This window comes from Amphiura filiformis, chromosome 9 (assembly GCF_039555335.1).
Source record: "Amphiura filiformis chromosome 9, Afil_fr2py, whole genome shotgun sequence".
NCBI classification, from domain to species: Eukaryota; Metazoa; Echinodermata; class Ophiuroidea; order Amphilepidida; family Amphiuridae; genus Amphiura; species Amphiura filiformis.
In genome coordinates, this window is record NC_092636.1 from 49,533,480 (window position 1) to 49,556,600 (window position 23,121).

At 36.6% G+C, this 23,121-nt stretch overlaps 1 protein-coding gene across 1 annotated transcript; it reads right to left on the bottom strand.

Moving 5' to 3' along the window:
• Nucleotides 1–1,593: 1,593 nt before the first annotated feature.
• On the bottom strand, nucleotides 1,594–22,006 carry LOC140161092 (uncharacterized). Its single transcript, XM_072184479.1, has 26 exons — nucleotides 21,892–22,006; nucleotides 20,406–20,602; nucleotides 19,573–19,682; nucleotides 17,894–18,059; nucleotides 16,959–16,985; nucleotides 16,460–16,804; nucleotides 15,663–15,788; nucleotides 15,358–15,402; nucleotides 13,197–13,283; nucleotides 12,970–13,056; nucleotides 12,518–12,580; nucleotides 12,235–12,362; nucleotides 11,860–12,111; nucleotides 11,212–11,454; nucleotides 10,565–10,763; nucleotides 9,348–9,529; nucleotides 8,655–8,809; nucleotides 7,419–7,581; nucleotides 6,920–7,074; nucleotides 6,514–6,640; nucleotides 6,040–6,249; nucleotides 5,735–5,930; nucleotides 5,355–5,557; nucleotides 4,964–5,099; nucleotides 3,196–3,366; nucleotides 1,594–2,681 (listed from the first exon to the last, which is right to left on the bottom strand). The coding sequence occupies exons 3-26, from the start codon at nucleotides 19,579–19,581 to the stop codon at nucleotides 2,032–2,034; spliced, it is 4,125 nt and encodes a 1,374-aa protein (XP_072040580.1). The 5' UTR covers nucleotides 19,582–19,682; nucleotides 20,406–20,602; nucleotides 21,892–22,006; the 3' UTR covers nucleotides 1,594–2,031.
• Between the last annotated feature and the right edge of the window lie 1,115 nt (nucleotides 22,007–23,121).

Consider the following 23,121-nt stretch of genomic DNA (forward strand, 5'->3'; position numbering starts at 1 on the left):
CTCTTTTTATTTATTTTTTTATTTTGACCAGCTTTTAGAAATCCACACCAAAAATGTTCAAAAACATGCTCAATTTTCCAAAAAAATCATAAAAAGCCCGATTTTCGCCCAAATTTCAAATATGCTTGGTGCAGTTGGCCAAAATTCAAAATATAAAAAACGGATCCTAGATATTTTTTGATAGATAGTTTTAAAAATTTGACCTCACAGATGAATTCAACAAGTCTTTGCCATTATAAATATGCATTATAATATAATTTCATATACTTCATACAAACAATTTTAGCAGTTATGAGGCCCGAAAGTTTCCATAATTCCAGGGTTTCAAGAATTCCATAATTCAAGGAATAGGATAGCAACGTTTGCACAGTATTTTTGTGGGACCTGAGAGCACATCAGACATGTCGAATTGCATTCAGGATACGAGGAATGTCCTTGCGATATAACATAAAATTTGCGATATAATATAAATTTTATGGCAAGTTATTAAAATTTGATATTTATTAAATGTTTAAACTTTCAAAATCTAAGGATATGTGCTTAGAAGGGGGTACTACACCCTGCCCAATTTTGTGCCTATTTTTGCATTTTTCTCAAAAATTATAGCACATTGGTGACAAGTAAGATATGTATATTATAGGGGCAAGGACTACAACTACTGCACTGAAAATTCAGCAACTCAAGGCAAGTAGTTATTGATTTATTGATCAAATATTGGTTTTCCCTCATTTTTGACTGTAACTCCACAACTGTTGTCTGTGCTGAAATAAAATTTCCAGTGCAGTAGTTGTAGTCCTTGCCCCTATAATATACATATCTTACTTGTCACCAATGCCCTATGATATTTGAGAAAAATGCAAAAATAGGCACAAAATTGGGCAGGGGTGTAGTACCCCCTTAAAGTGTACGAGCGCGTATGTAGCTGGATGAAAATGTTGACCTTTCATATTGAAGATGTACATTTCTTTCCAAAAAAGACCTCATTTGGGGGGGGTTGGGGGGATCTATATCTTCAGTACAAAAGATCAACATTTTCATATTTCAATAGCTAAATGTCAACACATAAAATGACAAGTCTTGACTGGGGGGGTATAATTAAAAAAAGGTACACCATCGAGGTGTTAACTACCACCCTTGTTGATTTTAGTAAAGTTTTTTTACCCCCATTTTACGGTTCCACACAATCATGGAACTCTACCTAAAGTTTTCTCAATTGACGACCTGTACACTAACTATGTGTTCTATTTTACACCAAATGGAGTAAATTGTAACGCTTATTTTTAAGTGTGGACGACTTTGGATAAGGTTGGATTAGGTATGTTCTTGAAATGGTTTTAATAGTTTCCGTTACTTATATATTAACAAACGTAGGAAAGAAATAGCTATGATATAGGTCTAAATTTATATATATTAATACATATAATTTGAATACCAGGCTCGTTCTTTTCTTACAAAGTGCTTCCTATAGGTGATGTCCTCCCTGTTGGAATTATGTGAGCACGGGCATTGTCGTGCTCGAGGCAAAAGCTATTTACAATTTTTGGCTGGTACACCACTGAAAGCTGTTGAAGGGAGGGGAGAATCACAGACTCCATTTGCTTTGACAAAAACACTCGTCAGTAAAATCGTATTTTTGATGGTACATTCACAGGTTTAGGCTCTCCCCCACCCACCCCTCTTACGAAAACCTGGCTACGCCACTGGACACATGACGACATCCGTACGGGAACGAACATGTAGCCTCTGTCAAACAGCAACGTTGTTACAACTTATGACGTTATTACAACTTTGTGGCAACGTTATTTGACGTTGTGTTACTAGGGCGCTTCTCGATTGAGTCAGTGCCTACGAGAGTCATTACGAGCCCGGGGGTAAAATGAACACCGGCCCCCTGAGTGCTCTTTTCTTTGCTTTTATGGGCCCCTTAAGGTATGTTTTCGTTATTTTCACAGGCCCCTAGGACCCCGGGCCCGGGGGTAACGCATCCCCTTAACCCTCTTGTCGGCGGACGGCGGCACTGGATTGAGGTGGTTAGAACTCGATTAGATCGTGGTCTGAGCTGATGACTGCAGGGTTTTCTCTAAGCATTGTAAGAAGGTGCTTCGCGCAAGCATTAAGGTGAACGTGGGCACTGTTGTGCTCGAAGCAAAAGCTATTTATAATAGAAAACAGCCCTTGAGATCTTGCCGTAGCCACTGCCAGATCGTCACCTGATATGAGGGTACCAAGTGCTACCAGTAGCCTGAAATTAGACTTGAAATCATTGGATTTAGCCAGTAGATTGCCAACTACATTAACACACGTGCATCTGTCCTCTGTACTAGATCCACCTGTGTTTATGGCGACTGCCAAATTCAGAAGCAAAGTAGCTACAGCAATTCTCAAGGTGCAACATTGGTATTTAGGCAAAACTCCTTTCCTTATGTCATCAAACTCAAACACGGTTGCAATGACAACACTCATTTGTTCTGTCGTGCTCAACGCATTTCGGCCCTCTTTATGCATGAACGCATTGCTGAGTATTCTGCAAATAGTCGCCTGGATAGGTATGGAGCCTTTGGAGGCTAGATGTAGCAGACGCGTCACTAGAGCATCTTGAGCATCTGGTTTGAACAGGTGTTCATTTACCTTGGCATGACGAACTGACAGCCGAAGAATGTCAAGAACTGGCAAGAGGGATCCTGAAATACAAACCAAACATATTCAAATATCACACGCATCGCTAAAGGAAGAATGGTCGTTCGCGCGTTTAATTTAAAACTATGTACACCAATATTAAAACATCAATAAGTATATATGCAGATGTTATGCAAACAACCTTGACATAGGTTTACAGTACCAATCTCAAGACAAAGATTATTCACATGTTAACTGATTGCGGTTTCTCGGTTGTCCATTATAAATGTTAATATATAATATATAACAAATCTCATTCTGCTATATCACATACTTAAATGCAAATGTGAATATGACATCATGTCAAAGGTTGTTAAGTCTGTTAATCGCACTCTTAGCTCGAAAGACCTGGACAAAAAAGGCTGTAAATACCGGGAGACGAATAGTGCACAAAAAGTTGTACACGGCAATTCCCATGATTGGTCTAATAGATTCTTGAGCGCAATGGTGACCTCCCATCAACCCTCTCCTTGTATATAGATGATAACATAAAAACACCAACATAAGAATTGTTCTTACCCACTGGCCATTCGAAAATGATCTTGCGGAGAAGATTGATCTGAGATGAGGTTACATTCACTGCTTTTCTGTTTGCAGCGATTTCTGCCATGAAGACTCCTAGAAGAGCCAACTCAGAATCTTTGCAGCGACATTGGGCAGGTAATGACTCGTTGTTCCTTCTTAAAGCACCTATAAAAGGTAAAACGTAATGCATGGTACTTTAGCGTATACACCAGTGACGTAACCTGGGAACTGCCCCCATTCCCATGACCAAGAAATAGGGAAGAGAGAAAATGAGAAGGAAGAAGAAAAAAGGAAAAGGAACAGAAGAGCAACGGGGAAGGAAGAAGAGAAAAGGAAAGAAAAGGGAAAGAAGAAAAGAAAAAGAGGAAAGAAAAAGGGTAAGGGAGAAGAGAAACAGGAAATGAAAGAGGGAAGAAGATAGAGGGAAGAAGAAAAAAAAAAAATTACCTAAATACTACATAGGCCTGATAGTGTTCACCATTATTGTATAGATTTTATTTCAATTTTTGCACATTATTTATTTAGGATATTAATATAATGAGAATGAAAATGAAAATCTAAAAATCAAGGATACCTGTTGTACAAATTTTGTGCAGCTTCAAACGAATCATTACTACTTTCATTATGAAATGTGTACTCTGAAACACTTATTTGTTTAGTTTCTAATATGCCAAAAACCAGGAGCTTCCGGGGCTCCTGAACCCCCCGGCTTTGCCCCTGAACCCCACCAAGGGCCCTAAGACGGGCCCCTGAACCCCACCCACAAGCCGCTTGTATATAAATACCCATCCCATCCCCCTCCCCGGAAGCGAACTATTTTACCGTAGTTAACATTTGAATAGGGAGCCCGTTTAAGCAACTGTATACGTGGTGTCCCGCCTATTAGGGTTAGGGTTAGGGTTAGGGTTAGGGTTAGGGTTAGGTTTAGGGTTAGGGTTAGGGTTAGGGTTAGGGTTAGGGTTAGGGTTAGGGTTAGGGTTAGGTTTAGGGTTAGGTTTAGGGTTAGGTTTAGGGTTAGGGTTAGGGTTAGGGTTAGGGTTATGTTTAGGGTTAGGTTTAGGGTTAGGGTTAGGTTTAAGGTTAGGGTCTTAGGGTTAGGGTTAGGGTTCAATATTGATCGGAGATAGGGCCTATATACGTATTAACTAGTAATATAGTGTATCGTGTATATACGCTTTATTCCGTAATCAACAAGTATGATAGAAAGACGGCTTTCTGGCAGAACTACTCGTAGCATAGTGGTAGAGCGTCTGACTATGGATCGATAGGTTGTTGGTTCGAACCCCGGTCAATCTTTGGTAGAATTTTAAATATAATATAGTTCGTTTCTTTTTGTTAAGTAAGAAGAAATACTTAGTAATAATGGCATGTGGAATCTAGCCTCATAATACATGTAATACTATACATTATGTATTATAAGTTTCTCCTATTCAAATGTTAACTACGGAAAAAAAATTCGCTCCCCGGAAGCTCAGGTCTGGTTACGCCACTGAAATACACACTGTCATTGTTTTGATTTATGAAATTGAATCAATGGTCACATGTGTCCCGCTTCCAGGTTTAAATTATTACTTTTTGTCAGGATGTGTACAAATTACAATAGATGAAAAGATGTAGTTAGTATCACCAAGCACGTAAACATCAGTTTCTGTCCAGCTATAGTTATGTGATGTCATAAAAGTAATCGTCCGAACGCAATTGTAACGTTTGTTTTTACTGCTGTTAGAGACGTATACTGGCTTCAATATTACTCAAAACTTACTTATCACTGTTGATTCTGCAGCACAGTCGTCGAAAGTTGTATAATCTTTCTTGGGGAAGTATCGATTGACGGGGGTTAATATTGTCGACGAAGAATTCCTTGTGTTGGCTTGTCCAGCAAATCCCATTTGATCAACCTGGAAATAAATACGATTGTGGATTAGTCCTAATAAAGGTTTACCGTTTTGATGATAGTTATGGTGTGAAGATTGCTTCGTAAGCCTCATAAGAAAGAGACAAATTAACAGATAGACACAGAGAGAAGAAAGATAAAGAAAAGACTGCGACAGATGTCTTCGAGATAGAGAAAGAGACAGACAAACATACAGATGCAAGAGCAAAGCCTTTTACAAAAGCATACAAAGGAGACATGCAGACACAAGAAAACTTACCAGCTGTGAGGTGTTTCGTCTCACGGGCTGGACGATTTCAATGAAGTCGTGATCAGAATGTCTTCCACTTGCTTTGCAATTTGAACAAAGATCATAATCATCACACTGTGAGCATTTGTATCTTGTTCCTTGCAACGGAGTCTGGAAACATGCATCGCATGTAACGAATGGGTGATAGATCTCTAGTCCCAGATTGGCTCTTTCTGAAATTAAAATATATATAATATATGGATTACGGTTACATACTAATGATTGAATATTCATATGAGAATATTGTTAGCCGATTATTTATTTTACAACAACAGTATTGTATCCGTTGGATTTTTTAAGAACGTCAATCACATGCATTTATGGATGCAGAGGAGAAAATCATTGCCTACCGATAGCTCTAGAATACGCAGTGTGTATGAGTGTCTGCTTGAAAATGTCATCATTGACAAGAGCAAGAGCAGTGGTTCCATTATTGTCTCTAATGTCGAGATAGGCGCCATGCTGTACAAGATACATCGCCATGGTCATGTGATCTGTGGTGCTTGCTTTCGCTGCAGAATCTTCAGATGATATCAGTGCCAGCAGCTAAATAAGGTAATCACAATATAAAAACGAGAACTCAAAATCAATTTTTTTCCCATAAATAATGACCAGACTCATCATTAATGTATTAGAGAAACAAAGTTATGGGTACCTGTGCCAAATTAGTGTCATCGACAGCAATATCTTTTGCTCCGTGTAGTGCTAAGACTAAGTGTAGGGCAGTTGCTCCAATATAATTCTGGGCGTTCACGTCAACTCCGCTGTCAATGAGTAGTTGTAACATTGCACTATTTCTTTTCTTAACTGCAAAGTGAAAACACGTGTCACCATCGCCATCTTTCACAGACAGATCACAAGTCCCCTGCAAAGCAATTCATTTCTGTTTCAATTAAACACTTCGACAATCTATTTTTCTATTTCAGATAACAATATGCTCTATATCATGTATATTGCAAACGTATTACCATGATTACAGTCTACTAATAAGTAGGATGCAAGGAAAATAAAGGCAACTCCCAACAAATAGGACTTTGCAACAAATTTTGCTGGTACTTGGGTCGAGAAATATGAAAATTTGAATTCTTATTTCCATGCCCTGATACAAAGGCTATTTGAACGTACAAACCTTGTTAATGAGCAATTTGGCAGCTTCTAGATGGTTGTTCCAGCAAGCAAGATGTATGACAGTAAATCCGTCATCCTTTTGTACATTAATCAATTCCGGTCTTCTGGAGAGGATAAGTTCCATGGCTCTTGAAAGTAAGATATACAAAATCCAATATAGTTGAATGAGTAAACTAAAATCAAGCTTATCAAGTCGAAATTTCACGCAGTAATGGATACGCGATTCTCATGTACTGAATACTACGAAAATAAGATCTGGAACGAGCTGAATGATAATTTTGAAGTTCTTCACTTCATAAAATCGTCTTTGGATTTACTATCACGTACGTATATGCTTTAAAATGAGTCGGTTACATAAAGATGTATTTAGTATAAAGTGTTCAAAATTAATGAAAGGTCCGACTCACTGGAGGTCCCCTGATTTTGATGCCGTGTGGAGCAGATTGAAGCCGTTTTTGTCACCAACTGCAGGATCGCATAAATCCGAGGTTAGCATCATGGCGCAAATTGACAGATCATCATGCAAGACAGCAAGCTCTGCCGGGGACACATCATTACCATCCTATACAGATATACAACAGTCAGTAACATCAATTTATAAATTCGAATTTAAAAATTATCAGGTAACCTTGGATGCCGCCATAAGAAGACCAAAAAATTAATAAGTGGTTGACAATCACAAATACAAAAGGAATGGGCCATTTTCAGAAAATTTTCATGACAGTTTCTTAAATTCATCTAGCTATCCTATGCACTATATATAGTAAGTTGAGAATTGTTTTAATGTCGAGATTATTATTATTATTATTTCGAGAAATATAACCGATGGAAATATGTCAGAATCATTATACTAATGAAATTTAGTACTACGTGGTAGCTGTTTATTTCGTTCGAAAAACGACTTACTCTGATGTTGACGTCAGCTTCGTACTGTGCATCAAGCAACAACTGTACACAATCTTCATTACTTCTTGCTATGGCAAGATGGAGAGCAGAATGACCTTTAGTTGTCTGAAGATTGATCTTAGCTCCTTGCTGTAACAGTTCTTGCACAATTTCTCTCTTGTCTCTGTCGATATGAGTGTTGATATCATTATTAAGATACTAGCTCTAGTCACACTGGTTATGTATATTTATTCAATTCGAATGCTTTAATAATCTCCAGTTTTTCAAAATATAGAAATGCAATATTAAACGTAAGATGGTGACTCAATCCCTCCTATATATCGTCGGGTGCATCACATACTGGTCTATCTTGAATTTTTGACTTTTTTGAGAAAATTGGTATATAGTTCTTTTTTACGGAGCTCTTCAAATACAACAAATTACAGACCTCAATTTTTCCTAGATAATTAGTTATAAAATGTTTAATTTAAACTATCTATGATTTTTTCAAAATACGTATTTTCACATACTGATCTATCTCGAAAAAAACATGCATTTCTAGAAAATCGTAATTGAAAATCTTCGTATTAAGTTTACCTTTCTATAATTTAATTAGACTACGGATGTTCATGAAAGTGGTTTTAAATTAAAGCATATACTTAGCAGATTTATTTAAGTGGAATCTTGAATTATATTTATGTATGTAATATTGCTTAAAACTACACTTAAGTTGTAGTTCTGTATGTGAAATCGTTAATTTCCCGATATCGTATTGAAAGTGCATTACATACTGGTCTATCTCAAGATAGACCAGTATGTGATGCGTCTAAAGTCACATCATTGTTCGCGAAATCGAGATAGCCCCCAAGATAGACCAGTATGAAACGAATTTTAAATACGATATCGGGAAATTAACTATTTCACATACAGAACTACAACTTTAGTGTAGTTTTAAGCAACACTGCATACATAAATATAATTCAAAATTCCACAAGCAATGTTTACTTAAAATTTAGGTTTGTGTTTTCAGTACACCACATGTTCTCCATTTTGTAACACTTTCCATATTAAATATAAAATACTTCAACATTATCTAATTGCGCAAGCTTGTAGCTTACAGATAAATGCCGCTGCTGCTGCTGGTAGCATATGTGATCTTCCACATGTACGGGCAAGGTCGCTTGAACATTTCGCTGATGAGGAACCAAGTGACTATAGTATCTTCGAACGGAGCGACATTTAAACAAACGAACTTACTCATGTGCAGCCATCATCAATGGAGTGATTCCTTGACCATTCTCTAAGTCAATACAGGCACCTGCTTTTAGAAGGTTTCTTACTAGTTTAGGATATCCTTCTTGACACGCCATGATAAGAGGTGTTGACTGGCCATCTTCTGTCATATAGTTTGCCTTTAAGAGAGAGGGGAGAGTAGACAACGGGGGAGAAAGGTACAGGGAGAGAAAAGATATTTTCATATTTGCATAAAATAGCAATACAATAAGTAATTGCTACAGCGATTTAATCTTTATTTACAAAGGTGGCAACGAGCATTAGTAATATGCTAGTAGGATATGAAATGTCACAGAACTTATTAGTTAAGGAACTAAGGAAACGAATTTGGAGAAAACCTTTTGTTAATAAAATGCTATGCTGAGCCACCAGCCTGGATGGTTCACGCTCCAGTAATTTCAGATGATTGAGCTCAGTAATACATCAAATAATGTCTTCCAATTCATGAAAACAAATAGATAATCAGCTGATCGGATTAAAAGCTTAGAGGGAAGGTCTTGCTGCTCAGCGAGTGTTTGTAATTATCAGAAGGTTTTCTCCAAATTCATTCTCTTATGGCTACATACGAGTTTTCTATGTGCACACCTGCTATTAAAATAACGATTTTGATCATATTGTACTACTATACTCTGATAATTAACACTTCGCTTCTCTTACCCATTCAGGTCTTTTTCTGATTATGCTATCAGCTTCTTGATTGTTGCCTTTTCTACAGGCATCAATTAAGGCTTGAGGACCAGCCGATATGAGAGCCTCCTCAGCTCTTTCACGAAGCAAAGATTGACCACTATCTTTATGAAGAGCAAGGAGTTTTTCTAGCTTGGTAACCAAGTCCATACCTATATGATAAGAATGAATGAACCTTTGTCATGAGAGCAGTGACAAGTTGTATTTGCATAGTATGATTGTTGCAATTTGTTTCGACAAATCACATGTCAAAATTATTTTTTGTAAAAAACTTACCAATTCTCATTATCATGATCAACTGCAAATTAGGATTGTTGCAGATTATTTATTTGTACCGACAAATCACATTTGTGATGTGATCAAGCAAAATCAGTTGGAAGTCGGAAATACTGGTTTAGAGATTATAGTCAAACAAAGGAAATTGTTTCTTCTCTTTCTAATTGTTTTGGGAACCCTTCAATTGCTCATATCTTTAGAACAATTTGTTTAATTTCAATGGGGTTTTCTGCAAAATGTAGCTTTGCAATTGTGTCATACATCAAAGTAGTAAAATGAAAATTGAATATGTCCGACTTCAGACTGATTTTGCTTGATCACACACTACATTTGTGGTCTGAAGTCGGTCGATTTAATTTTCAGTTTCTTATAAGATAGTAAAAGCATTACAAATTTTGCAGAAAACCCTATTGAAATTGAACAACTAGTTCAAAAGATATGAGCGATTAAAGAGTTTCTGAAACAGGAAGAAACAAAAGGTAATATGTCCTTTGTTTGGCTATATCTCAAAATCAATACTTCCGACTGATTTTGCTTGATCACATCACAGCAAAATCAGTCGGAACTCGCAAATATTGATTTTGAGATATAGCCAAACAAAGGTAATATTTCTGTTTCTTTCCTATTGTTTTGGAAACTCTGTAATTGCTCATATCTTTGGAACTGGTTGTTCAAATTCAATGGAGTTTTCTACAAAATGCAGCTTTTTAAATGCTTTTTGCTATTTTGTAAGAAACTGAAAATTTAATATTTCCGAGTTCCGACTGATTTTGCTTGGTCGCATCACATTTGTCAAAATATTATTCGTTCAAAACAAGTACCAACTACCATGATTATTATCATCATCATTGTCACCAAAACCGGAATGTGTTATCTTACCCATCTAAGTACATAAAATATTGCCATCTTACCGTCAGGATCCTGGATATCATCGTCGTCAATATCACATTCATCGTCGAAGTCAGTTGCCTGGTCTATTTCTGCAGGAAACGGGTCTTCATGACGCAAGCAAGACTGGTTAAACTTCCAAACTGAGCCACTGTCGTCCATTTTGATATGGGCAATTCGACCCATGAACACGTGCTGCACGGTACCAACTAATCCCATTGCCTAATAACAGAAACAAACTAACTAACATGAACAAAAATTTTCTTCCATAATACAGTAATAAGTATTTTAGTTTGCGTTTGTCACTGTTTGTTAACCGAGTTCTATTACAGTTCAACAAGACTTAATACCCTTTTTCTCTAGAAATCATTAGAGTAAGGTACTTTTCACAGCTTAAATACAACTTTTTGTTCAAAATTGTTCAATGTTTCTCAAAAGGTTGCATGCCAGAATATCACCTACTCCGTTTGTGGGGCATCCTCATTCGTTTTCTTTTATAAACGTGTTTCACATCATCTCATTGTTGATGTTATTGTTATTGTATTTGAATGTTGCGCTTTTGAATGAAATCAAACTAAGACATTGAGCTTGAACTAATACGGCAAAGATATGTTTATTTATAACATTCGTCCGAAGCTAGGCAAACTCAAAAATGATTGCTATTTCTTACCTTCTCCATAAATGGGAAAAATCCTCCGTAGCCATCCTGTTTCTGTTTCAGAAGCTCAACAGGCATCTCTTTCACCCGGACTTTGTCACCCGTTTTAAACGGTCGGAACTTAGGCATCTCGTCCGCAGCTTCTTCGTAGGGTTCCAGAAGAACAAAATTCAGGGCCCATTTTTCACCATCATACATCCGCACAACTATTTGTGACAGAGTAACCTTTGTTACTATACACGGTTTGCCAATCAGCTAAAGATAAATAATAAGAAAAGGTGCACCTTTGACCAAACCTTATAAAAAATGCATACTTTAGCTTGTGCAAGCAGGTACAGTTACTAGAATTCTTTTGAAAATGGGGGGGTGAACAAATCGAGTTTTGGTATATCCTAATCTTGCATAATATAGATATAGTTATATATAGTTTGAAAAAAATGAGCCTGTCGCCATGTCGAACATCAAAGCATGGAAACAGAATACTTGGTAGACCTCCTCTAATATACTTGGATGTTTTGAACGTTGTGGATTTGGGCCATGCAGGACAGATGGCGTGACGTTGTAGTTCGAGGACATCACTCATCTTAAGCAAGTAAGCATATTGTATAAACCTTGATTGAGAAGATATGAGACAAGTAAATGCACAATACTATCATCTACCTCTGCCATAGCTGGTACCCAACCGCCGTACTCCTGTTGTAAACGACGCATTTCATCAACAGTTATATCGTCTCGAATTTGCATTCCTTGGCCTTTCTTGAAAATCCCATCATCTTTTTCTGCTTTAATATCACTCTGTTGGGCCAATTGGATGCATTCGGGATTCATGGCCCATCGCGGACCATTTAGCGTTGTTACCCATACATCCCCGTCGCTATCAACCCGTAATACCTTCCCCAAGCCATTGATACTCTGCGAAGTAATCGTGATACAGAAGACAATATGTTAATTTTGCCAGTCACTCAGATTCGTGGATACGAATAATATTGAGAGAAGAAGAAGAACCAAAATATATAGGTATGGAGGACAACTTACCCAAGCCATCGCATCAGTCCAGCCTCCATGATCTTTTTGCAGTCGTTTCATTTCCTCCACAGGTATATCTTTGATTCTCACTATGTCTCCTTTCTTAAAGGGTCCCGTTGGTCTCTGATCCACGACTCCTACAATGAAATTGCGTTAAGCACCTATTATCGGTACATTATGTGAACTTTAAAAGACGGATGATACTTAAAAACAATCACAATTTGATTGAAAGTTGTATTCACTGGCTGTCAAATCAAAGAATTAAAATAATAATCATGAGATTTTAACATACCATCATTGCTCTCCATATTGGGCGGTATCAGCGCCGTTGTTTCTGTGCCTTTGCTTTCAGTTCCTATTTGAGAAATAATGTTCAACAACTTTCAAATTTCTTCCAAACAAACTGGGAATAAGTATATGCAATATACATATTGAATGACTCCATTTTTATCACTTTATGTAACATACCAACAGATATTTAATATTTTTAACTCATCTGTCATTTATCCTCGGCAGTGATGTGTATTTTTTATACCCCGATGATAAGTTGACTCAAATAGGGGTGTGTTGGTGGTGGTATGTTATGCGTAAATTAAGTCATGAACCTCTTAGACTTTGATTACTTCTTCTTCCAAATTATTCAATCTCGGTATTCAAAATTAAGTAAACATAAACTTGTGTATCTGTTTAATTAAAGTTTGCTCTTCTCATGTTCGTATACAAGAATCCATTGAATGTTGTTACCCTTGCCAGAATCGTCATGTTCATCAGTGATAGTAGTTGCATTGGGAAGTTCGCTTTCTAATGTCATTTCAGTTATACTCGCAGGCTCTAGAAGAAAGAAATATTATAGATACAAAATCCTAATTTATTCCCCTTTACTACATTTGTAACAACAAAAAATCAGAATTTTGATAAATATTGACGTGTCCTCCTCAGCAAATGTTACAATATGGTTTAAATAAACCCACCTGGCCTATTATGCTCTTCAGGTTTTTGATGTTGGCGAGTAGCATTTACGTAGGCTGTGCTTTCATCAAACGACCTCTCATAAGAGTCTATATATAAATAACATAAAGAGTATTGATAAAGATTAGTTTAACCACGGGAAATTGCCATTTATAACAAATATAAACACTTGTCTCTAGTGCTAATGTCAAATTATCATTTCAGTACTACATATATTTATCAAGAAGGTTTTATATATACATGAAGATGAAATAGATTACGTAATGCGTTACTTCTTTGTGCCAAATTTATTTGCCGACAGGCTATTCATAAATGTGGTACCATTATTTCGAACGAAGGGTTCCGCCTTTAAAGTGGTAACTCACCCGACGTCATACTAACACTTTACAAGGCAGGTGATGAATAGGAAGAGAGAGTGGTACCATTGTTCTCACGTATCGCAATGTTGCGTTTGTAAGGGGTCTCAATCCTATAAAGCACGCTTAATCTGTCGATGTACACAACTTTGTCATCCACCTGACTTTTGGCGCTTCATTTAAATAAACTGAATGCCCTTACTGGTCGATTACCCATCAGAATTCATTAAGGCTGCCAGGTCCATATGTCTATGTATATTGGATAGGACTATAAAGTAACGTGTATAGTATAGGCTTATAAAGTTTCTTTCACGAATTTCCATTTAATTTAATTTAAGAATGAGATTGGCATAGAAACAATGCAGGGGGCTCAAAGAAGGTGGCTTCCCCTGTGAGATGTCTTGACCCCCCCCTTAGTATAGTTCATGTGTATTTGTAGCCAAAGCAGTTAGCATCCTGGACAACCGATTCTTTTGTTATGCAAGGCTCACTCAGTCATTTAATGAGGCAATACAAACGATCGAATTTGGTGTTGAAATGAGCTAAATTTTTAGTTACACCTTTTCGATGTAAAATTAATTTTCTCGGCCAAATGAAAAGCAATCACTTTCATTTTTTCAGTAAATGTAAAAATTGTAGTGCTTGATACTGTATTTTTTTTCAAATTCTAGTGTTAAACTTAGGCGTGAAATTTAGTCATTTAGTGTAAGATTTTCGATTTTGATAGGCTTAAACTCTGCCCGCGAGCTTTTTTTTGGATCAACCATGTAGCTTTTCAAAGTAAGATAGTTCGCTAATGAAGGATTTTTCCCAACTTTCTAACGCACCTCACCGTGAGCGATATATCATAGTTTTGTCAGAATTTGCGTTTTCATTTCACCATTTTTACTGCCGGCTGACCATTTTTCAAAATCAACGAGTGAAATCTAAGGCTAATACTAGCATTGTGGATCGATATCCCTGGGTTTAATAGGAATACCGGCATGGCTACAGTGTTGCTAGAACTTCAATATAGCAAAGAAATTCCCAGGCCTATAGCGCTCCTACTGATCATGTTTAACCAGAACACTCAATTGGGGATTTGGGCTACCAAATCGCTGGTCGGGCAATTTGCTTTCAATGGAAAATTGACCTGGATAAACAACAAAGGAAATATCGACTATTTCTGCTGGTTGCTCTCGAGATAAAAGTACTGAGTTAGACATGTTCGGAGCATGAAGGGAAAACGGGTAAAACAAAAACGGACATTCTGACAAAACTATAATATATAGACCCACACGATGTGCTTTACAGAGGTGGGAAATATCTTTCTTTAGCAAACTATATTAGTTTGAGACGCTAAAAATGAATTCCGTAAAAAGCTCGCGGGCGAACTGAAGGCCTATAAAAATCAAAAATATCACACTAAAAGACACAATTTGATGCTTAATTTTAACACCGGGATTTGTAAAAAAAATGTATATCCAAGCACTAAGTTTTTAACTGACATTACTGAAGAAAAAAAAAAAATATTGCTTTATATTTGACCGAGAAAATTAATTTCATAGCAAAAAGGTGTATCTCTGAATTGTGCTGATTTTAACATGTATCGATCGCTTTTAGCGCGACTAAGCATTTCTAAAGAATCGGTTGTCCAGGTTGCTAACTGAAAGTATATCATCAAAGCTGTCCAAATAGCTGGCACAGGTATGTCATTATTCATGGGCATCATTCATTTTATATGCAAAATAAATCGACCGTGGCGCATATCCTGTACTCCTACTTTGATTGGCAAAATATAAAGTTGTATTGTAAAAAAGTAGCTTACCATTGTGGGTGGGTAACTCTTCAAAGATGTAAGTCTGGCGGGACTCTGTAATGTAAATTTCATATGTTTTATCAAACAATGTCACATTTTAACAAGCTACATCTTTCCTGACACATGTATATTTTATATATATGAACACAATCCTCTCTAAATTCAAGAGATTAGATTTATGGGTGAAAATGTCATTATTTAGTGATTATTCAACACAGATTTTAATTTTAATTTTAATTTTGTATCCCATTTTGCTAAACAAGTTCTACGTTAATATTGCATCGTGGCGTGCCACTGTTTATCAATTGTCTTACCTCCACGAGGTTGGAATGTAATAAAGGCCTGGCTCGAATGGTGCATTTGATCATGGCTAGCATTGTCAATGTACCTGTGGTCATCATTGTAGTAGCTCGAGTCAGGTCGTTGTTCCAATGCACATGCTGATAGTCGAGAAAAGGACAACGCATTGATCATGATCATTACCGAACTATTAAAATGAATGCTAATGAATTCTGGTACGATCGACATTCAACAGAATTATCAGTATCGTACTGATAATACTATGTGATCATACTATAAATCACACAAAAACTTTTTAAAGGAGGACTTCGTGATCCTAGCATCCTCTTTTTATGGCATTTTTCAGTAGATATCCACGAAAAAAGCTTATTCCCAAAATTTCAGTTGATTCCGATTTTGCGTTTGCGATGTATGCATGATTATGTGTATTACACTGCTCCATAGACAATGTGTTGTAATTTCGTTCTGGTGCACCGGAACGAAATTAAAATGTCACGATATCTTTGCCAAACGAATTAATCTGCAAGAAATATCATGTACATACACATTATTTTCCATTGATATAAAAATCTCAACTTTTTTTGAGAAAAGTGGGGGGATGATGCTGTGGATCACGAAATGCCCTTTTAAGTAATGAAACATAATCCATACTAGTGATACAGGTCATCATTTTGGCATACCTTTGGAACCAAGGGATATTCCGCAGTTCCAAAGGCAAAATGTTTAGATTTTTCACAATGCCCTCCAAATAACCGATGCGCAGTTATTAACCTCAAATTAGGCACTTTTGTTATCAAAAGATAATACATACCAGTATTCTGGGGAAAATGTTTCATAAGACAATTGAGACCGGCGTGCAATAGAGCATTCTGTAACGATCCAAGGCAATCTTGATCCTCTCGGAGTCCGTTACGAAAGGTTTGGAAAACCTTAACGAACTGTTGGGGCGTGTTGTTGGGATTGTCTTGTTTGATAGCAGCCACTTTGGCGGCATTCACGTTGAGATAGGCAGCAACCTCTTCAAGGCAATCCGCTTTCATATCCTTTGCTAACTGCCAAAAGAACTTGTCTGGTACTTGAATTGGCGTAGGTCTGAAGTAACCAACAGACGGAGAGTGTAAGGGACAAGGCACTCTCACACCCCTCTGATATTGTGCTGTAAAAGTAAAATGAAGTCAGACAATAAGTAAAATTCTGTTAAGGCGTGGGCTTCCATTTATAGTCCCAGTCTCCCTGTAATTTGACAAAACCTTGGTGGAAAAATCGATTTAACATTACGCGTCATTGTGTATTGGATATAAGTAAATTACCTTCGCTCTCGGGAAAAGCCTGAGAAGCTGAAATGTGAAACAGTATAATACATAACGATCAATAAAATGTATTATAAACAAGATGAATAGAACGTGTGATAATTTTTTGGTTATGATAATCTCAGAAGTACAACAGATATGAGAGCTGATTTTATATTGTATCTACACAAATTTCTCCTACAATAAGGTAGGGCTCTCACTTGAAAAATACTGAATGAAAATTATAAAATTAAGACTTTTTTGTCCAAATCAGAGAAAAGTTCTGTTTTGACCCATGTGGAGCCGAAATGTTGAACTCTGGAACGATACGTCGTAGATATAGGTTACACTATATATTTGCTGAATTCTTATGACCAGAAGAATATTTGGATGGAATTGGTTTGAACAAAATCTTTGAAATTGAACCCTGGTATAAACTTTGACCTTGAAGTTACGGGATCCCATACATGGCTAACATGTGTCCGAGTATAATGGCAATGTTGTTGTAAGACCAAGATTTCTTGAATTTTTGTGTATGGTTATTTTCATTTTCTAGCTGAAGTTTTGTAACTAAGCTGCATGCTCTTTTCTTTTCTCCAGTTGATATTAGCCAGATTGAGCTCCACATGGGTCAAAACAGAACATTTCACTAATTTACACAAAATAGTCTTGACATTTTTGTCATGTAATAGCAACATTACAAGGTAACAAACCATCTCAGGCATAGCAAAGTATTCCTTATTGAAAATTGTTATAATAAATCGAATATTTTGAGATCATTTTCATCAAAATCTAAAGTAATTTTCTGTTTTGACCCATTTGGAGCCCAAATGTAACATTTGACGTTTTGGCTCATAACTCCGGTAAGTTGTAACGTTTTTCCAATTTTGCATTTGTACACCTGTTTAAACTTTGACTTAAAATAAACAAACTTCAAATAAGCGTAAAATACTTACTGCCTATTTTGTCGCTAACCACGAGGTCACTGGTAAACTCGTTCTTGCAGTGCCTATAATCGTTTACGTTTAGATCCTCTGATGGTATGTCATACAGTTGTTCACCAATGTACACTGTTGCGATTCCACTTTGATACTTGATTATTACACCTGAACGTCCGCGTACCTTTTGATTTTTTCATTCATACAAAAAAATATGTGATTGTTTTTTACAAGTGGGATACCTTAACCAATATGCTTCGACTATATTTACAAAATAATACGTATTTATAAATACGCACGTGACCACCTCCGCGCTGCCATAACAGCTTGTAGACAGTAAGTCTCGAAGTGACCTTCTACATAGCGAGTGGTCTGGCTGTAAATTTGAATGCAGAAATAACACGAAACTACTGTGCAGCAAAATTGTCTATTTTGTTCAACTTTTTTGTGATTATAATTATTGTAAACGTTTCCGACGAGAAATATTTTTTGCAAATATCTGTGTAATAATATGTAATAATTTTGCTTTCAATTAAATTTGATAATATTGGCATGATGATTTGGTCACGCTTGCTGGTCTTGGTATGTCGTGCCCATGGGTCACGTGCGTATTTATAAATACGTATTTATAAATATAGACGAAAGTAGCTGTTAATTGTAGAATTGCTAACTTGCTTTTGCTATATAGGGATAACCACCTCTGCCCTAATATTGAACTTTTGGCAATCTTCTTCCTGATCCTTTTGTTATTGTATCTGTATGTATTGTTATTGTACCCAGTGGCGTAGATTTCTTTTTGACATTGGAGAGATTGGGTGGTTTATGGTACAAATTTTGCCATATTGAAGCTAAAATGGTTGAAAATGGTGCAAAAGTGTAAAATATTCCGGCAGAGCGCGCAAAAAAACCACTTTTGAGGCTAAATGGAAAAAATAAAAGGATATTTCAGAAACATTATTGTATCAAATTGCCCGTCATGTAAAAACAAGTCAATGAAAACAATATATGTCTCGTTACCTGGGAAACATCACAATAGGACGTGTCCGACAGGCTGCAATAAGGGTTGGCATTCGTTGCTGGCAATGAAACATTCTAGACAGGGCAAACTACCGTAAAACCCCGTCTACAAGCATATATAGTGTTTTTTATAAAAGCTTAATTAATTCGAAGCAAGCGTTAATATACCAATACAATACATCGGTCATAAAAATATACTTGTTTGTATATGCTTGGATCCGTAATTTATTTGCTCAAACTCCATAATGGCGACTGGATTAATGTAGCTTTCATCAGAAGCACACTATATGCTTGTAGGCGGGGTTTTACGGTATTCCGTTTGTGTTTTCACATGACGTGCAATTGAGACCATTTGTTTTGACATCGGAACGTATTATGGATCGGCAGTTAATTTGTGTATATCCTTTCGTGCATTGTAATAAGGTGCTCTATACAGGTTGCTTAAAATAAAGAAATATGCATGACTTGTTCGGACAATTTTTCGGATAGTTGGGTAAACGTTTTCATTTTTTCTTTTATATTGTAAATATCTGTATTATAGATATTTGTAAATTAAAACACAATGAAAAAGTATAACAAACTACCCTGAAAATTCGTTCTCGTCCGAGCAACTCGTTAATAGGCACATGCTTGTTATCGAATTATTACGGTATGTTAATTATTTCGTGTTTTCCTTTTACCTTATCCATTCCTTCATGTCCTTGATGTTTTTGGCGGAATTGGTGGGAATCCGATACTTTTACAAAGTCACCTTTCTTGAATTTTTCGGTCGACTGTGGTCCCTGTGGAACTGTATATCAGTCAAAATATGAAATACTGAGAGCACGGGGGACTAAACATGGTATTTGATAAGATTGTGGGTTCGAATCGCGTCAGGGCCAACGATGTGTCCTCTCGTGTCCCCTCCACACAGGTGTACAATGGAAATCTGTTAGCAACATTGTGTGATATATCCTTTATTTTATTTTAATTTGTAACAAGGGATTATGACCCTTCCCTGCAAGTGGCTTGTCAAATCATTTGTTTCCGTAGGTATTTGTAATCGGCATATCTTAAAGATACTATGTACAAAATATGTTTGTCAGTAGTGAACATCTCACTTGATCTATATATTACATATCCGCCTCACTAAAATATTTTCCTCTTTGTTTCAAATCAGTTTCCTAATATCATGAATTTATACCTGTAATATCATGGTAACATTATGAAATCGTCCACTGTGTCGATATGTAATTATGTGCTCGATCATAGTATATTTCCGCATAAGAAACCTTATAAAACGGTCGTGTCTTTTTAGTTAAGAAATTATTTCAAGACGCAACATCATGTCAACCTCAGGCGCCTTAGTAAAACTGGCAATGGGTGTGATGATCAATAGAGCGTGGTTAAACCGGAGGTCCTGACATGGTCTGGGCTCGACCGCCGGTTGATGTTTGAAGCCACCCATAACGTAGAATCTGATTAAATCTACTAGACCGTTATCAGGGTGCGGACTTTCTTTCTTATTACTTACCAACTGTAGGCAGATGACTCCAGTAACACTTGCCCCATTCTTTAGTTCCATCAGTCGTACAATGAAGCTGCACTTTGCCTCGATGACCCACTTGATAGATTCCAGTAGCATTGGATGACCATTTTACTTTTACTGCACTGCGACTAGTTCCCCTTGCTCCCAATTCGTTACATCAATTACTGTTCCTTCGTCGTTTGCTGTAATTAAAAAAAAAGATACATATTAATCAAAGAAAATGACCGAACTTGTTTTTAAGGGACTGATCAGAAATGGTGGGAGGAAACGTTTTGGACTTGTAAACGTTTTGGACCATACTGCAGTTACTATCCGCTTTCCTATACACAATACACAGTGCTCTTACCATTGACGCGTGACCTCTACAAATAGCGTACGTTAGAAGTACGGGGATTTGCCTAGTTAACGTCGCTGTGTGAAAAATAACCGGCCAATATTAAAAGTATTCTTCTAAAATTCTAGAAAATATAGTTTTGTAACATGTCCTAAATTTTTAGCTAATTTAGATGTTTGGAAATATTCGTACTTTGGTATTTTAGGAAGGATATGTAAACGACAGATAACACCAAAAAATATGAAGAAATTATTTCCAAACCGTGTTAAGTCAACAATCATTATGTTGCTCATTTTCAAGAATGCTGGTTAACAAAATGCAGACCATTGTCTCATTTCGTGAACAAAGGTCCACATACCAGTGTTTCCTTGCGTTTCCTTTATAATCGGTTGGTTACCCAACTGAAGCTATAATACCAGCTCATTGCGATACCGCACATATAAAACAGACACATGTGCACAACCAGAGAAGATCTGATTTAATCAGTTGAGCTGTTTTCAATGAGTGTTATCTTGGTTTAATAGCTTTTAATGGGGTTTAAGTCCTGCAAAGGTCGTGGTGAATTCTACTGTAGACATGACTGCATCATGCCTCTAAAAGTGGTTCATCATATTGAAATAAACCTTCATTCAGGTAATTTTGTTAAGGGAGAAGTGGTCAACAAGTTTCGGATCCAACATGAGTGGGATAAAACAGTTATAGGTCTGTGAAGAGGAGTTCAAAACGTTTCTGGTTTGCAGAGAAGGGGTTCAAAAACTGTTCATACGTGAAGAAAATATTCCACCTCCCCCAAAGATATTTCTCTACGCACAATAATCTACTTAAGGTTAGCAACTATTTTAAACTGTTGCGATTTGGTAATTCATATCATCTTGCGAATGGTAGTAAGCTTTGGCAAAAATTGCATTGATCATTTCATAGCGAGTGTGTAGAATTTAATTATCATAGATATACTTCTGTAGGTCTTGTGGTTCTTGAGTTATGTTGTTAAGAAGGTTGAAACAGCAATATTTGATTTGAAGAATGAACTTTTGAAAAACATCAAAGTGTTATTTTTCAATAATATATTTATTCAGATATTGAAAATCGATATTTTGGCTGCTTCGACCAACAATACCACGTCTACCCTTAACTTACTATTCGGCTCTTTGGTATCCCAATCTCGACCTCCTTTCACTGTTGCACCAAGAAAAATACCATGAATAACTACGGATTCACTTTCTTCACGAGGCTTAACTTGTGGTCTAAAATAGTAAAAAGTAAAAAAGTTAGTGTGGAATGGTTGGTGTAGTGAATATGTAATCGGGGTTGCGGGGTGCGTGGGGTGGGTGTGGGGGTGCGTGTACGTAGATGTCTACAGCATGGGGTGGGTGTATGTGTGATAGAAATTGCTATAATACGGAGAGGGGGTGCGTCATACTGCAGTTACTGTCCGTTTTCCTATACACAATACACAGTGCTCTTTCCCATTGACGCGTGACCTCTACAAATAGTCCTACGTTAAAAGTATGGGGATATGACTAGTTAACGTCGCTGTGTAAAAAATAACCGGCCAATATTAAAAGTACTCTTCTAAAATTCTAGACAATATAGTTTTGTAACATGTCCTAAATTTTTAGCTAATTTAGATGTTTGGAAATATTCGTACTTTGGTGTTTTAGGAAGGATATGTAAACGACAGATAACACCAAAAATATGAAGAAATTATTTCCAAACCGTGTTAAGTCAACAATCATTATGTTGCTCATTTTCAAGAATGCTGGTTTACAAAAAGCAGGCAATTGTCTCATTTCGTGAACAAAGCTACACATACCATTGTTTCCTTTCGTTTCCTTTATAATCGGTTACCCAACTGAAGTTATAATACCAGCTTTATTGCGATATCGCACATGAAAACAGACACTTGTGCACAACCAGAGAAGATCCGATTTAATCAGTTGAGCTGTTTCAATGAGTGTTATCGTGGTTTAATAGCTTTTAATGGGGTTAAGGGCTGGGGTATGAACGTTTGGACATTATTTATTTTGGGACATCAGAGCACATCAGACATATCGAATTGCATTCTGAATACGAAGAATGTCATTCTGATACCAAATAATTTTGATTTTTTGAAATTCGCAATTTAATACACATTTTATGGCAAATCATTAAAATTTGATATTTTTGATATTTAACAGTACTCGAAGTAAACTTTATAAATCTGATGATTTATACTTAAAGTGTATGTAGGTGGGATAAAAAGCCGAAAAAGACCTTTCGTATTGAAGATATGGATTTTTTTCCCAAAACACCAAAAAAAAAGTCTTTTGGGAAAAAAAAATCCATATCTTCAATATGAAAGGTCAAAATTTTCAATTGACCGTCGGC